The sequence below is a fragment of the Zalophus californianus genome, chromosome 3 (assembly GCF_009762305.2).
Source record: "Zalophus californianus isolate mZalCal1 chromosome 3, mZalCal1.pri.v2, whole genome shotgun sequence".
In the NCBI taxonomy this organism is placed as follows: Eukaryota; Metazoa; Chordata; class Mammalia; order Carnivora; family Otariidae; genus Zalophus; species Zalophus californianus.
The window spans coordinates 126,313,857-126,331,740 of record NC_045597.1 but is presented as its reverse complement, the minus strand read 5'-3'; the positions used below and the strand labels follow the sequence as shown (position 1 = coordinate 126,331,740).

The 17,884-nt window shown below is 42.8% G+C and overlaps 1 protein-coding gene across 2 annotated transcripts in view; it reads left to right on the top strand.

The window, feature by feature from the left end:
- The window catches only part of DPP4 (dipeptidyl peptidase 4), a 77,575-nt gene that overhangs the window by 57,277 nt on the left and 2,414 nt on the right, over positions 1–17,884 (top strand). For both annotated transcript variants that reach the window (XM_027591036.2, XM_027591035.2), the window contains 6 exons: positions 1,043–1,237; positions 3,790–3,844; positions 4,433–4,532; positions 7,607–7,671; positions 16,994–17,066; positions 17,329–17,402. In XM_027591036.2, the coding sequence (XP_027446837.1) occupies positions 1,043–1,237; positions 3,790–3,844; positions 4,433–4,532; positions 7,607–7,671; positions 16,994–17,066; positions 17,329–17,402 (562 nt within the window). The remainder of the gene's footprint in view (positions 1–1,042; positions 1,238–3,789; positions 3,845–4,432; positions 4,533–7,606; positions 7,672–16,993; positions 17,067–17,328; positions 17,403–17,884) is intronic.

The following is a 17,884-nucleotide window of genomic DNA, read 5'->3' as shown; positions in this document are numbered from 1 at the left end:
CAAGGCATTTCACATGTTGTTAAAAAATGTTTACTCGCCCAAGAAATGCATGAATGGCTTCTTCTTTTTAAAGTTAGAATGTTACAAATGAAAGTAATACAATGTTTTGTTTAAAACCAAAGTTCTTTTGACTTCCATCCCTAGGAAGAGCAAAGGCATGTTGAGTGGAGGGAGCAGTGAGCAGACCAGTAAGAGGGATGGGCTGGGAGGGAGAGGTACCGGACCAGGTCTGGGTCCGGGAGTCCTGTAGATTGTGCAAAGATGACATATTTAAGTGAGATGCAAGGAGCTATAGGGAACTTGCCTTGATTAACAAATGGAAATGAGAGGGCTTGATGGCGATTGGGCATCCAGCTGCGTGGGAGTGGGGTCTAGCCTGTAAAGATTGCAGCTAGCAGGGAGTTAAGCTCGTTAATGAATAGAGTGCGGAATAAAAACGTACAGGTTTTTCAAGACCGTCCACTTCTTTTTTCCTTTGAAGTTTTAAGGACTAGTGGTCATGCATACCTTGGCCCACTCCACAGTGACTTGTGGAGCCTGAGCGTGGCACCCTGTGCAGGGCTGGGGAGAGGGGGTGCGGATTACACAGCAGTCAAGCCACCCTTTCGGAAGTTCCAGCCTAGGCAATGCACACGTAGAGTAGGAGTGCTTGCAAGCCAGGGGGGAAGGATATAGTCACAGCTGCAGCGATTGTCATCCTCATTAATTTTTCATAACACAACATCCCTGTCCCAACTATTAAGTATTTATTTCTTTGATTTCCAAGAAATATACGACTTAGAAAATGTTGGCCTCTGAAGTCTGTGTTTGATACCAGTCTTCAAAGGTAAAACCAATGGGCATCTTTGAAGGAAACACACAGCCATTATAGCCATGTTGCCAAGTTTTAGAGGAACCATTGTGGACACCCTGGTGGCCGGCACAGTTTCAGGCTTGTGGTCGGGAAAGACGCACATTTCTTGTCCACAGGGAGTAGAAATACAGGCACGCCTCATTTGATTCAGAAAAACCGCAACGGCTAACAATTTGGGATTTTTCACAGATATGCAGGCCCGTGTAGTCAAAAAGCAGACGCTGTCTTCAGACTCAACTGGGCTACTTACCTTGCAAGCACAGAAAACGTTATTGTAGCCAGCTTTGATGGCAGAGGAAGTGGTTACCAAGGAGACAAGATCATGCACGCAGTCAACAGAAGACTGGGAACATTTGAAGTTGAAGATCAAATTGAAGCAGCCAGGTGAGTGAGTAGGAGATGAATCCGCAGGTCATCTGATTTTTCCCTCTCGATTTATATTTTAAAGTTGTAAAGTGGAAAGAATGCAAAGTGTCCTTGGATGAATCTTCTTTCTTTGGGGTACATTTTCAGTGAAGATACCACACTTAGATAAAAATGTATGTCATTAGAGACGTATATAAAGGTTAAAAAAGACATATTTCTTAAATTCCTCTCTGTGACTCTAGAAAGGGAGTTGGTATATGTGCTACCTCCTTCCGGGAGCAGAGACTTGACATTCATCTGTCCGTGGACAGACTGAGGGATAAATGCAGCCCCGAGTAAACATCTGACTAAACAAGTGGACCATCCCTGTAGTCAAGGCTAAGTGAAGGAGTCCAGTGTTCCTTTATAGTGTAGGAGGCTGTGCGTTAACGTGGGGTAGCTATCAAGTCCTAAGAGTGGCTCCTACAGTCTGGTTGAGGGTTACTCTGCCATTTGGGGAGAATTGTGGAGCACAGCCATCTTCACTCACAATTGTAAGGGTTTCATTAAGTATGAATCACATCTCATTGTTGCGCTTTCCAGTCATGAGTCCACAGATGGATGTGGTCTGGCTTAAGAGAGATGTTACTGATGGATAATGGTTACCACGTAATGGGCAAGGTTTTACCCGCATTGTCATGGGAACGGCACAGCACCCCTATGAAGTGGGGATCTGTACCCCATGCTTCAGGTAAAAAATGCAGCCTCTTAGGTTAGGTAATTTGCCAGGGGAAGTCAGAATCTGAATCGAGGTCTCCAACTCAATTGGAGTCTCAAATGCATGCTCCAGTTCAACTGCACTCAACTGGTAAATGGGAAATGCAGTCTTTGAGTTTCTATAACCAACTGCCTGTATGTCTAGGGAAGCATGACAGGTGGTCAATTTAAAATAATGTTATGAAATCATAAACTAGGAAATGCAGAAGAATGGTGAATGATGAAAGGGGTGGAGGAGAATGCCTTTAAAAACAAGAAACAACCAAAAAGAAGAAAAGAGGGCAATTTACTAAGTATCCCTAAGTGTCTTACACCAAAGTTAATGATTAGCTATTTTCCTTTAAAGTAAAGTAGAGAGAAAGAGAAGTTTAGATTAGAGACAGAGGATAAACTGGTTCAGGAGTAGGGCTGTGATATTTTAAAACTAAAGTTTTATTTATCCAGACTGATCCTCTGTGAGAGAGGGCAGAGTGTCCAGGGCTTCTCAGATCCAAAATTACAGAATTGGGTATCCACAATATACATCTCCAGTTTAAAAAGTTAATGAGATGTAGTGTATTTATGCAATAGAATACTAATTCAGCAACTAAAAAGAACTATATACAGCAACGTAGATGAATCTCACAGACTGTTGAATGAAGGAAGCCAGGCACAAAAGTGTATCTCCTGCATGACCCGTTTTATATAAAGTCCAAAACCGGGCACAAATTGGACTCTTATAAAAGGAAAACGTTTCATTTTTTTCCTTCTGCAAGGGGTAATGACCTAGAGGCTTCTGGGGCTTAGTACTGCACTCTGTCTCAGTCCAAGGATATACTCATTCTGTAAAGTTTATCAACTTGTTCACTCGTGATTTGGTGCACATTTCTATACATATATGTGTTCTAAGTTTTAAAAGTTTACAGGGAGAAGATAATGAGTTGAAAACGACTTAATTTTTTTCTAATATTGCTTAACTCAGGGCTGCCTAAGGCATATATCTATAATTGAAAACACAAAAATTCCCAAAGTCACATATAGGTCAGTGCAAGGGTCCTCACCCCCACCCCCAACAATACTACAAGTTAAAGAGCCCCATATGCTAGATTGCTTCTTAAAGCAAACAAATTACCTTTTGTTGTAAGGCTAAGATTAAAAAGTGGGTGCATAAAACATTTTTCTCATTTCTTTAACTGGATACAAATCCGGGGCCCAATTTTGTGGCAAAAAGACTTCTTAATCCATCAAGGAAAAATCGCTTCCTACTTAATGGTGCCGAGCTAACTAATCAACACCCAGCAAAAGAAGGGATTTATTTAGAGAATGGTGTTTAAGTTCTCAGGTAGGGGGCCCAGAGACCTTCCTAAGCCCTACCCAGATGTTTTCCATGCGCCTCTATTTCTCCATTGCGGGGGCAGCCTCTCTTCAACTGAAAAACATCTGGAGAGATTTAAATTCAATTATGTAAAGAAAAGTGCATCTGGGCTGCAAATTTTTATATAAAGCTGTGAAAAAAACTGCCAGGATTTGTTTTCTGTGAATCATACACACACGCACACACACACACACACACACACACACACACACAAACAGACAAAATTTTTATGGACTCCAACAAAAGTAAACCTTGTTCATCTGGCTCTTAAGTTAAAAAAAAAAAGAGATATACATCCATCTCAGGTGTTTATCTGATTGCTGGCCGTAATTAATCTTAGATTCCAACAGGAGGAAATAGAGAGCAAATGGCAGGGTTTCACATTTGTGAACTTACTACTTACCCTAGTTCTCTGTACACAGTGCAATACTAATTCATGGACTTCTTCCATGTGTTTTAGACAATTTTCAAAAATGGGATTTGTGGATGACAAGCGGATTGCAATTTGGGGCTGGGTGAGTAGTTGTTTGGCTATGAATCTGTGTCCATATAGCTAGTGAATATAATTTGGAGCACGATAATTTATCTTTGGCATGTGAATATTTGGAGATGAAAATCACATATCTTTAATCTAAGAAGACCCCGATAAAATGTCTTAGCTCTCTAGGCCGGTGAGTCCCTGCTAGTCAGGTGTACATCTTTGCTTATTATGATTAAGGAGGGAGGTGAGGGAGGTAAGGAAGGGAGAGAAAGAGGGAGACGGGTGGGGAAGGAGAGCAGGAGAGAAGGAAGGAGGGTGATTTTTCTCATGAGTCAAAGTCAGGAAAGATCTAGTGTTTATTGATCTTTTTTTCTTTAAGTACTACCCAGCAAATTTTTGATGCTTTTCCCACTTAGACCTATCAAGCAAAGGGACCAGGGCTCCGAAAGTGTAGTCTTTAGATATTGTCCAATTAAGGCCAATTTAAGCCCTTCTCTACCATGCTTTCTATCTCTAAAGAGGCACAGTATATAAAGATGTGAGAAATATGGAAACTGCGACTCGCTTACCATATGTCCTGAATTCCTTTACCTCCATAAAAATAACCATTTCCACTCCTTAGTCATATGGAGGGTACGTAACCTCAATGGTCCTGGGAGCCGGCAGTGGCGTGTTCAAGTGTGGGATAGCCGTGGCCCCTGTCTCACGGTGGGAGTACTATGGTATGTAATTACTTTCAGGTACAAAAAGATACAGAGTGTTGACCTTAAAATTTCAATGACAAAACCATTCCTTTTTGAGTTTCACTGTTTCTACAGGAAATAAGCTGATTCATTGTAGATGCGCTTTACAGATAACCTATAATCGAATGATCTCACTGACTCTGCTATTGTGAAAGGCTCTGTGGTATTGTTATCTATACGTTTAGTTATCAACAAATTCTGTTTTCTAAATGTCAAAACATCCCTAATGCTACATTTCTGCAGATAAACCCTTTCTTATTTTAGTTTGAGTTTTTGGGCTTCACATATTAGCAGAATAAAAGAAGCATGTATTTCTTTTTCTTCCAGTAAAGGTCAAATAAAGTAGGGTTTGGTTGGAAAGACGAGAGTAAGGATGGGGGAATTCCTAGGTTGTTTGTGTTTTTTTCCCCCCACCGTCTCTAAGTTAGTGAAAGCCACTCTAGGATCGCTTCTTCTGTCATTGAAAATAATTCTATAAGGCATCATACATGTGTAAGCCTGTAATTCTCCAGGGGGAGAGAGTGAGCATTGGAACACTAGTAGGGGGAAAGCGAGGTGGTGAGGAGATGAATTATTTTCCTGTACCTTTTCAGACCCCATCTCAATTCCTTTCTGCGATAGACTCATTGAAACAAATATGCTCATTACATATTTTATGCCCTAATGTATGGTAGTACCAATCTTGTAGGAAACCCTTTTTTAAAGGCTAAGTCAAGAGAAGCCAATGTAAAAAATAATAAACAAACAAACAAATAGATAAATAAATATTGCTATCTTTCTGTTAAAAAAAAAACTGGAAAGCATACTTCTGACTTAGTCTGCACACAATGGATTTGTTTTCTTAGAATTACTTTCCTGCTTATACTGATTGTTCTGTTGGATAGCTTGTTTTTGGAGACCTCTGGTGGTCAATAAAATAATAGAAGCAATCTTTGTGCGTTTAGAAGTGTAATGATAAGAGAACTTCATTAAATATATTTGGACCAACTCAATTTTCTAGACATAGGCACTTTCTAGAGTTCTTACATATGTATTACTTTGAACAATTTTACTCAAAGATCAGATAGAAGGAGTACATAAATGGCATTTCAACGGTGCATTTGTAAAAGTTTACAACACCTGTATTATGCATTTTTAAAATCCTATTAAAATTTCAGGGGTGCCTGGGTGACTCAGCCATTAGGCATTTGATTTCAGTTTAGGGTTTTAAGATCTAGCCCTGCGCTGGGCATGAAGCCTGCTTAAGATTCTCTCTTTCCTTCTCCCTCCGCCCCTCCGCCCCTCCGCCCCTCCCCTTGCTGGTACACACACTCTTATACACACACTCTCTCTCTAAAAAAGAAAAAAATGAATTTCAGATCTTCTTACAAATGTTAACCTGACTAACATAATAAGAAAGGGGTACTATGTTCTAGGGCAAGAAGAATTGGAAATCTGCTGCCGTTTCAGGAAAAGTTTATTTTGCCCTTAAAGGCTATTTTCAAACCTCCTCTCACATATCCAACCTAAATTACTCATTTTTAAATGTTAAAAGATATGAACATTTTATGAAGATCTTGTATCTTTAAATGTCCTTTAAAATATTATATTTTCTATATTAGTGTCCTCTAGATATATAAAATTACATATAGTCTATATTCCTTTTAATCAAAAGGATGAAATATTGCTGTTATTCATTTTGAAAGACAGTATTTTGATTTCCATAGAAGAGGCATAAAGAACACATGTGGAATAACTAACACTCATTATCAATGTAGTTTTTAATGATGCCAGTCTTTCAAAAAGGGTTAGAATGTTGCTTAAGGTTGTTGTTTAGATGACATATTCATTTAAAGAATTAATGAGATTAGTATTGAACTACCTGTACAATTGCAGTGAAATTCAAACCATTAACCTAAATAGCACAATGACAGCATATTACTCTATTCTTAATCTATTTACAATAATCTGGTCACTGGAGGGGGCATCTTTCAAAGCAATTACTTCAGTTTTTAAAGTTATTTTGGAATGTAGCCACAGTAAATTATAAATTTTCTCATGTATATTTTAGGATATATCTATAAAATTTTTTTAAATAGGGCAAAAATATGTTTAATTATCCAAAATAACCAAACCAGTTATGTATCCTGTTTTCAGCCATATTTATAGATAAAAAAGCTTACATCATTTCAGCAGATATTAATGTGATCTATTTCACAATACACAACTATTATAATGCCAAAATTGAGGGCTTGCCACAAAATGAACAAAACCAAATGTTTACCTCACATTGTGATGGAGTAGCTGAGCTAATATGGGGATATACAGCGAATAAATGATAACTTAATTCTTTGTTTTCGTTATAGTGAATTTTAAGCTGCCAAAAAAATATGATTTAAGTAAGCAACTAGTAATTGAACATTATAAGGGGTTTCCAAAAGAAAATTAGGGCATATGCTTGTGTCGGGACCAAAAATTCAAGACAGTTGAGGCATTAAGTGACTTCCTAATTAAGATTCTTTGAAAGGATCAAATGATAATGTTAAAAGCCCTGACTTTTCAGCACTTAGCATTTGATATGTCTGCAGATGGATCTTTTTTTCAAAGATTTATTTATTTATTTGAGAAAGCACAAGTGAGAGAGCACAAGCACGGGGCGGGAGGAGGGGCAGAGCAGAGGGGGAGGGAGAGGCAGACTCTCCGCTGAACAGGGAGCCCGATGTGGGGCTTGATCCCAGGATCCCAGGATCATGACCTGAGCCAAAGGCAGATGCTTAACCGACTGAGCCATCCAGGTGCCCTCTGTAGATGGGTTGTTGACTGGGTTTAGATCATCTAGTTTGATCTCCCTCTACCCCTCACTTGTTCCAGCTGAGTATGGAAAGGCATGAGTCTGAGCAGGTGTCTGGCTACATTAACAAGCCAAATAAAAATGATCTCGAAGAGACACTCCTGAGGGGGATGCTACAGACCCACGCACAAGTTACGACATATGAAAGCACATAAAGTAACCCAATAAGAGAAAGAAAAGTTTATTGTATGAATTAACTGTTTTTAATTTTTTTTCATCGCAGACTCAGTGTATACAGAACGTTACATGGGTCTCCCAACTCCAGAAGACAACCTTGACCATTACAGGGTAAGTGATGAGAAACTAAATCCATTTTATAACCTATTTATAAGTTGTTTAAGAACATTTTTACGTGTATCTATTCTAGAAAATATATATTTTTTATTTCCAACAAAATTCTTGTTAAAAAGAAATAACACAGGTGGTTTAGAGATACTCCACTAGCTTCCCCTACTATATTCTGCATTAATTACAGTCTTTATCGTATGCTATATAGGTCACAATATGCATTCATTTGGAAATACAAAGCAACACCAGATAATTACTTTAATTATAAAAATTTCATTTAGGAAACATGTCAAATTTGACATATTCCTTTAAAGCCCAGAAGACTCCCTAAACCTTGAGCTATGTATTAAAATTTCTGTGGTATTACAATGAAGATGTATGTACAAGCCTATAACTTTCCTATTCTTAGCCAGCTATGTACAATTTGCCCAAACAAGATTGGAGTAAAGCAGGTGAAGAGTACGGTTGGGCAGTGCCCTGAAGAGCCCTGGAAGCCACACTGACTGCATAGCCTCCAGCAGGGTTGGCTGATGGGGGGACACGTGGTAGGTTGCTCTCAGACAAGCTACAGCTTCTGGAATATGGCCACGTGTCCTAGTGTGGATGCCACGGCCGAGCTAGAGCACTCTCTCTGGTGCCACACTGATGTAGCCGGGAGTGCTAGCCTCACCCCTAGAGACCTTTGTAGCACTTGGGCCCTTCCAGAACTTTCCTGAGTCGATCTGCCCTGTCTGTTGAAAACCCCAAAACTTGCATATGACAAGGTCAGTCATCTCATGGCTACATTCCCCAAAGGAAATTCAAAACGCTTTTCAGGACAATGAATTAAAAAGCAAGGAACACAAAACCAAGAATAAGTTAACACAATTTCTCATCAGGGCCGCAGCTCTCACTACATGGGCTTCATAAGAATGCATCGCTCCGAGCAGTATGTGTACGTTTTTATAAGATGCCGCCATACCTATAGATTCTGAAGCCATGTGATCAAAACCCAGTAAAACTCAAATAAAATTTCTAGTTTTGCAACGTAAGGATACACAGTTTCATTTTATCTCTTTCAGCTTTATTTAGGAAGGCTTAGGTGGAGGGGGTGCAGGGAGGAGTATGTGGCTAAGTCGGCACCTGCGTGTGTTTTCCAGTCAAGATGGAAAAGCGACAGCCTGTCCAGTGAAATGCACCGATCATCTTCCACTACCTAGCAGTCCCGTAATCAGGTTGTCCCCATTTCTGCCAGTTGTCCCCCATAATACTCTGGGGACTCAATTCTTCCCATTCTTTCTCCAACACATCCAATAAGCCGCCTTAAACATCCTCTCCCTTCTTCGTCAGTCGTGACATTGCTGCTGTCACATGACTATCTGCTTTTCTAATAATAACCCAGCTGGTGTCCCCTTAGCTTGTCTTTCTCTGCTCCTGTCTTTACCACACGGGGCATGAGATTAATCCCCACAGCCCCACATACAACATTTTCATGGATCTTTCGTGTGACTCAACTGAGTCCAGCCCTCATTCTTTGACCAGGTGTTTAACATCCTTCTTAACAATGGTCCAGTTCGCTTGTAATAGCCACTGTTCTCTGAATATTTCTGGGCCTTTCCCTTTTATGCCCTTGTCTTCTGTTCCTTCTGCTTGGAATGTCATTTCCCCTATATCACCATTTAGTAGGAAATTTGTACTGCTCTCCCGGCAGACTAGCATCCCCTTTAGACTCTCCTGACATTTTCTTGTATATCTCTTAATCTTCAGTTTCTCTATCTTGAACTCATGGTTATTTTGTACCCCCATTTCTTCTCTGCAATATTATTAACTGTTCACATCTCTACTCAACACTATATTCTTTAGATGACCCAGTATGAAGTATAAACCTTAAAACCTTTCCTGATTTCAGAATTTTTGAAGGGAAACATTGTTGTAAAAATTGCCTGTCTCCATCACTTCTCTCATGTTACATCTGGAATTTTCTTGTCCCTAACCTGACCAGGATGCTGACCTTTGAAAGCTAATCCCTCCGGTGGTATGCCATATTTGCTGAGTTGCTGAAGGGCTTTCTCAAATATTCCAAGTACTAAAACTCTTGAAACAGAGATGTACTTACTGTCCAGGACCCCAGCCCTGACTCTAGAACCCGGTGGATGTTAAGTCAAAAGTTCATTTTTAAAATCCCATTCTGAAAAGTCCTTGAACCTAGAGGCACAGGGTCAAGTCCAAACCCTGACACAAAGGGAAGTCCACAGCACCTGCCCTACTGCTCTCCGTGAACATCAGCCTACAGCCAACAGGGTCTTTCCTCTTCAGCCGTCCCTCCCCCTTTTAGGATGATTTGTTCTAATCTACCCTTTCATCCTGCATCTTTTCCCAGATTCTCCCAGAGGCTCGTCATTCCCACATCGATCCCCCACTTCCCCATCTCTACCCGCCCTGAGGTGGCCATGTTCGTCTCTCCCCTTAGGTGTTCGCCGAGTGAGGTAGTCATGTAAATAGAAGTCACTTCCCACTGCCAATGGCAACACGCGCACACTGGGTGCACCAAGTCACTCTTTCACTTCACTGCACAGATGGTACCCGAGGACTGTTTAATCCTTCCACGCCAGGAGTCGAGTTTTCTTGGCACCAAATTCAGTGCTGGCAATGGACACATTAAAACTGCCAGTACCAGGGAGCTAAAGGTTCCCAATGTGTTACTCGGAGGAACGATTTGGGCGGGCGAGAGTTAAGGTGTGTAGGGAAAGGGAGGCGACCGCTCACTGAATTGTTTTCACCCTGGTAAGTTGCTTCCTCAGAGTGTGGAGAGCTGAATCTAAGTGCCTATATTTGGTGCACAGCAGGCTTTAGAATAAAGCTGCCCTCCTTTGTTTTTTAAATAAGCCTGTGCTTTTGTCTCTGGCAAGAATACATTCAAAGATTCTATTTTCCTCCGAGGCCCCAGCTGCCCCTCTGGACCCCATCTTTTACTTTTCTTTCCCAGGTTGTTTTTATTTTTCTCTCTCCTTCTCTCCCTCCCTCCCTCTTCCCACCCTTTTGGAAAAGACAAAGAAGACGATTCCTTAGAAGCTTTCAGTACCCTGTGCCTGTCTGTGGGTCAGAAGGAAATATTTTGAAAATGATTCCCATTTCGTCTGGCCCACTGACTCTCTGCGGGACATCCGGCTCAGGAAGAACCAAAGCATGGAATAAGCAAGGCCCTGATCTTTGTCTACATTTGCAGCTAATGAATCATCAATAGAGTACCCAGGATTATAGCCTTTATAAGAGAAGACGATCTTTTTTTTTAATTTTTTATTTTTTTAAAAGATTTTATTTATTTATTTGAGAGAGAGAGAGAATGAGAGAGAGAGAGCACATGAGAGGGGGGAGGGTCAGAGGGAGAAGCCGACTCCCTGCCGAGCAAGGAGCCCGATGTGGGACTCGATCCCGCGACTCCAGGATCATGACCTGAGCCGAAGGCAGTGGCTTAACCCACTGAGCCACCCAGGCGCCCAAGAGAAGACGATCTTTAATTTAAAAAAATACATGAGAAAAAAGATTCATTATTAGGTCATTGATGACCCAGATTTGGAAGAATTTCGAGAAACCCACATCACCAAGAGAAGCACATTTTATGAAATAAAGGTCCTACTTATGATTTAGGAAATTCCAGAAACCATATGTACACACAAATGGAACAAGTAGGGATGCCACGTATAGTTGTTCAGCTTGTGCACTGCTGAAAACTAGTCCACGCTTCATTCACTAAGACACGAACCTCTGGGGCTGCATCCAACCGGAAGGAATGCCTTTTCCTATTCTTAAAAAGCTGCCTTATAGATTAGCAGACCCTGGCCTAAGGCTCAGACCCAATGCAGTGACATGAGCAGTGATCCCATGAGACTCTTTGTAGATAGTCACCCACCTACTACCAAGTGGCAAGGCAGGAGCACTCTAAAAGGCAGTGTAGCTCTGTGGAAACATCTTTTCTGCAGTGAGTCTCAGTCCACAGCGGACCAAAATGGCGGCAGATTTGAGCAAAGGAATCAGATCGGCAATGAGAAAACCCTCACCCCAATAGCAAAAGGCAAATAGCAACTGCAACCACACTTTGAGGAGTGTGTTGCTCGCTAACATTGACAAGTGGTCTTTCATATGGTCAACCACAGGTCTTTTAGTTAAACCTATTTAAAAAATTAACATAATGGTGAACTTTTACTCACCCGTTCAAGGTGTCTGGTATTTTAATTGTTCAAAAGTTTATTACCTTGTTGGTGAGCAAAGATATGCACACAAAATTATCAAAGAGAAATAAAGGAGAGTAGGTAATAGAGCATGAACTCAAATATGACAGAGTGCCCCCTATGTATGGAAAAGAGAAGTGGTTCCCTAATTGTGACAAGCCCCAGGGATTTTGTACCTTCGGAGCATGTAGGGCAGGGAAGAGAAGTGGCCAAGAAATTAGGGTGTCACCTCCCCCCCCACCCCCAGCTCCTCTCAACTGAGGGGTGGGGGAGAATCCAGTTTCATTTATTTCATTCATTTTTTTCATTTATTCATTAAGTGCTTGCTTCTACGGGCAGACACATTCTAAGCTGTTTATATGGTTTATTAGGTTCAGTTCTCCCTCACATTCTCTGAGATAAGTGTTCTAATGATCTTCATTTTATTGACACTGAAACTGAGGCACAAAAATGTTACATAACATGTAGATGCTGAGGGGTAGGCGAGGGAGGGGCACTTGCGTGAAGCCAATAAAGAAAGACTTAGGAGATAAAGAGGGAGAGCATAGACGCTCTCTGTGGGTTGCAGAGAGGAACGAGGCAGAGCACAACCACACATGAGTAGCAGGTACAGCTGGTTTTCGGGGGATTTGTGAAGCAGGTTGGATGAACCGACAGATAACATGGAAGCAGGGCTGTGGGAAGAGCAGGCCAAATGGTGGCCTAGAAGGCAGGACATAGACTGGGGTGGGAATGAATTTATGAATCCGCAGAGAAGCAGAAGATCAAGGGCAAGAGAAATGGGGCCCAAGTCCTGAGCCTTGTTGCCAAGGGAAGAGGCCAGCCTGGAACACACAGAAGGGACTGATTTAACTTGTAGAGGAGATTTATTTTGCATTTTGCTCAAAATTTGATAGGCTTTTGGCAAGTGTAGGAAACAGTCATAGATTTGGCAGTCTTCTGCTAGCAGATTTGAAATGTTCAATCCTTAAGAACTGCTGCATCGTTAGGTTATGCAAAACAGGGTGCAATTTTGTAAATATGCCATCTTGTACTGATTTGACATTTGTTCTATTATCCCAGAATATGCCAAAGGGAGAGAGACCTTCAGATTTAAGCCAAACCTTAACTTGTTTGTTGAGTGCTGATAAAATGTTGACTGCTGTGTGATCTTTAAAGAAGCCAGTGTTGCTTGGTGAGGACTGAGGTAGAGCCCCCTGTCGGGTTGACGGGCTCTCTTCCTTGGCATCTCACGGATACAGTTGTTTGATAGATGTAAACAAGTAAAACATCCGATATAGTGGGTCGAGATAATTTTTTCTTAAAAATGTTCTCTGGCCTCTGTTTTCTGTAGCATTAGTGGTGCTTCCCTGAATAGCATTACTTAATGCTATTTATGAGCTTTGGGTTGCAAGCAGGAGATCATGCATGGAGAAAATCAGTGGCCCTGTAATATCGCACTGATGTGCTGGGTTGTCCATTAGACCAGTGGCCGTTTGCCCTCTCCACAAGAGCCTGGGAATGCTGAGGAGTTAGCAGTGGTTCGCTGGGGTGCGAAGGGTCACCAGGATGTAAGGGGAAGTGAACGGACTTTGGAGTTAGACCTCTACTCAAACTTGGTTTCCACCATTTACTAGCAGCGTGAGCTCAGAGAGGTTCCTTAAGCTCTCTGAACCTCAGTTTCCTCATCTGGATAATGGGGATCATCAGGCTTAACCTCACAGAGTTACCAAAAGGATTAAATGGGACACCTGTGCCTGCCCTGAGGGAAGCTTTCGAAACATGGCACCTGCTGCCATCATCGTCCTCAGGAAGCCAGTTGTCCTTATGGTTCCTCGATGGCACGAGGGGTGGCTTAAAAATTGTTAGAACTTCTGTTTCTTACAGTACTTCCCCACTCTTGTCAGCTCTCTCTTTATTTCAAAAATACAAAGATTTATTTGCTGGAAGGTAACTGAGGAACCAGCATGATCCAACAAGCAGCTACAGATGGTTCTTCTTAGGGCTTGAAGGAAAAGCTCCTCACAGAGATGCTGTGGAATCGGCACTGCCACTGGACCAATCCTTCCCACTTCGTTTTGCCAGACTGTTGCTGACAGCGGGGCTCTCCGGAAGTTTCTAGCCTCGGGAGGGTGCCAACTGCACCACCATTGCATCCTTGCCCATTTATCACTCTGAGCTTCCTTTTTAGTAGCTGGTGATAGACTATTCGGCTTCTAACTTAGTCATCCATTTCCTTTTCTATTTCTGTTTCCATCGATAGGCAAATGGGGATTATCCTATTTTAGTGGGTTAAAATAGCACGATGGTATTATTTCCGATTATTAACCCCATCTTCAGTTAATGCATGCATCTCTTTCTCCAGCTTCGGGGGTTGCCTTCCACACAGTGGACCGCCAAGGGTCTCTCTTGTTGGAGAAGCCAGGATTCTTGGTCCAGTAGGGAATGATGGGTGGTGCCAGAGGCAAGGTGCCACGGCTGCATCTTTGAGGGGCGGGGGGCTGGGGGGAGGGATGCTCTCTGCCGCCTGAGAGCCTGAGAGCGAGTGTGTACCTCCAGGCTGCCGGTCCGCCGGTCCACCTCGAGCCGGGAGGCCCCTCTGGAGACTTCTCCCGGGGAGCAGGGGGAAGCGTGCATGGAAAGGGCACACCTAGCTCACCGTTGCAGGGGAGGCTTTTGTTTTATTTTTCTCGTGCTGCATTAAAGTATTTGTCTTTCTTTCTTTGTAGTGTAATATTGTTAATGTAAAACAATTTGCATCATGACACTTTTATCACAGTTTTCGTCTTTTTCTCAGTATGTTGCATTTCTCACCATGTCTAGTTCATCACAGCTACAGTGTGTACATCACAACATTTATCTTAGGCTCAGGGTTTTACTTGTTTATAAAAATTGTCTTCTTTCAGCCTGTATTCACTCCATTTAAGAAAAAAAAAAGGCAGCCAGAAACTGTTTTGGTCCAAACTCCAGTAGTTATCACATTCCTTGCTAACTGTCCTGCGTATTTATATGTCTCCTAACTATTACTCTATGTTTCAATGACATTTCTCAGTTTTATGGCTCGTGGAGGTTGTAGGAGCAGCTTTTGCTGTTCAAGCTGCCAAGCCAGGAAGGCCCGTGGGGCTTCTGGAGGTGAGGCGAAGTGACAGAGCTGCCTGCGTGGGTCAGGTCTCCGTGTGGAAGTTGCGTGTGTTGGGGGAGCAGAGCGCTAGGTTCGGTGTGGGGAGGACCGAGGCTGAGCGAGCGGCAGTGGCTGGGCAAGGCTGTGAGCATTCTGGCCGCGAGGATGGCTGGGGGGGGGGGGCGGGGGGGGGCGCTAACAGGGAGCGCTGGGGCCTGCGGCTCACATTATGGATGTTCACTGGTGGTGCGGGAGCCCCAGCGTCTGGCAGCTCAAGCTCTGAATCCTACCCTCCTTTAGGGAGACTGATTTTGACCCTTTCCTCTCCAGAGAGCAGCGATTGCTCAGGGTTCTGCTGCTGCATTGGGCTCTGCGGCAGCTGCACGGTCAGAAAACACGCCTCCCAAATCTCACAGGGCCGGGCAGGCGGGCTCTCTTTTTGCTTAGTTCAGTCTGAGAAGCCACGGGAAGCCTGTGGCCGGAGGGATACCCAGGGTGCTCACACGGTACAAATTCCGGGACAGTTAACTTACTTCTCACTGTTCCTTTGCGGGAAGACCACATCATGAGCAGCTTGGAATTTTAGTGGCCTTGGGGCAGCATAGGAAGAAAAAGAGGTTCTGGCGTCAGACTTTGTGTCTAGCTCCGACACTTCGTACAGATGGAACCTAGTGCGAGTTCCTCATTTCTGAGTCTTGGGGTCTCCATGGAGAAAGCAGGATCACTGGAGACCTATCTCAGAGGAATGTTGGCAGGATTAAATAGAGCAGTGCTTCCTACAAATACGCCCATTTTACAGAAGACGAGACTCAGAGTGCGGCATGTCTCCAGGCGCACAGCTCGCTGATGTCGAAGCTGGGGCTAGAATCCAAATTCAACACCTTAGCCCCATCCCCTTCCTGCCAGACCATCAGGGTTCCCATCAAAAAATATGGAGCTGGTGTTAGCTACAAAGAGATCTGTAAAATACATAAACTTGGCACTCATAAAGTTGACTTTGATTTACGAAGGTGCTGAAGGAATAGCTAGCTGGATGATTTTTAAACCTATAGGGAAACCACTGGCCCTCCCTCTCCCCAACCCATAAGGAGACAAGAGAAGCGGATTCCAGCTCGCCCCCTCCCAAAGGCACTATGATGCCTCTGTGACACTTTTGCCTTCATCCCAACTTTGTAAACATCCCCAAATCAAGATCAGATGACCAGTTCCATGCTTTCAAAGGATTTCTCATCCAAGGCCCCATGCCCATTCGAGAAGTCCTGCCTCACTGAGGTCGGTCTTCAAAAAGCTTACCTCCCAGTGTTTTGCCCTGTTTCTCTGGCTGATTTGGGAATGGCTTGATCCAAGAGCAGGATTTTCCCTGATACAGAATGAGGCAGACAACAACAACCCACTGATTTTCTAAGGCCATGCTTGATCTTTTGCACCCCTTTCCCCTCCCATATGTTACATTTGCCTAGGTTTTAAACATCTGTTCCAAAAGAGGTAATACTTGCTTCTCATTCATTGCCTAGCAATGTGGACCAAAGTTCATATGACATATTGCAGAGTATGTTTAGTTGCAAATGCTATGTACAGGCTCTTTGAAATGTAGCATGTATGGCACCATGTGACACACGGTTGCCATGGCAATACACTTTTTGGCTGAACTACAGCATAAGCCCATGGAACATACATTGCTAATATGAGACTCTGCCCTGTGCTAATGCATAGGACACAGCCAATCTGGGATCTGGGACTCAAGGGGCTTTGCGTGCAGCCCTGGTGGCAGGTGCCCTCTGCCTGCATGTGCAAGGAAGATGTGGCATCCTCCCTTTCCAGTCCTGTCTCCCAGGCACAGGGCATGCTGTGCATTCTGCCATGCATGGAGACAGCATTTGCTTAAATATCGGTTTGCTATATTTTGTATCAAAGGGGGCCCCAGCTGAAAACATTTTATTTTGTAAACTGAAGTGAAAAATCAGTTTATGGCAGATCTTTTTTTGAATAATGACATTCTTTTTCCCAATTCCAGAATTCAACAGTCATGAGCAGAGCTGAAAATTTTAAACAAGTTGAGTACCTCCTTATTCATGGAACAGCAGATGGTGAGTTTCAGTTAATTAGACTTTTTAGTATCACAGACAGGTTTGCAATTTCACTACTGACAAAACAAAAGCATGAGGGGCAAGACTGTTACATTTACTTCAATAAAACAGTGTTGCTTTCCACAACTCACTTGTCTTGGGCTAAATGGGATGCTAAGTCCTAGAACTTCAAATAGTCCCTTTCTTCTTGTGCCTTTCCTACCCTTCCTATCAGAAAAGGAGCGGCTATTAGTTACTTTGTGTTTCCTTTCTCTCCTTGCAGATAACGTTCACTTTCAGCAGTCAGCTCAGATCTCCAAAGCCCTGGTGGATGCTGGAGTGGATTTCCAAGCAATGGTATAGCAAAACTTGGTGCAAAAGGGGAGAACTTGCTGGTGGGGTCTTGGTTTCCCCCTCTCCTGGCTCCTTCTCCGCAAACAGTCCCGGGAGACAGGGACAGAACTAAAAGGGTTTTTATTTGTCCAATGAGAAGTTGGAAGTGATATCCTTAAGCCATAGACAGAGTAATGTTCAAAACTATTAGAGACTTGGGGGTTGAGAAGCACAATATCGCATATCTTGGGAGTGTCAAAACAGTGCTCTCCTACCCATGTGGTCGTTCAGTCTCTCCCTATTTGGATTCAGAAGTAATCACTTACTCAGTAAATGTGTGGTGGAGTAATTCTAAAGTGAAACCAGCATGATAATAGCTCAGCTCCAATATGAAAATCCATTTCTGTCTAGTATGCATTACTAGCCATCCTAACAACAGTGGGACATTAATAATCGGCATGCTTCAGTTTTTGCAAATGCAACGTTATCTTTTGTTGAACAACCAC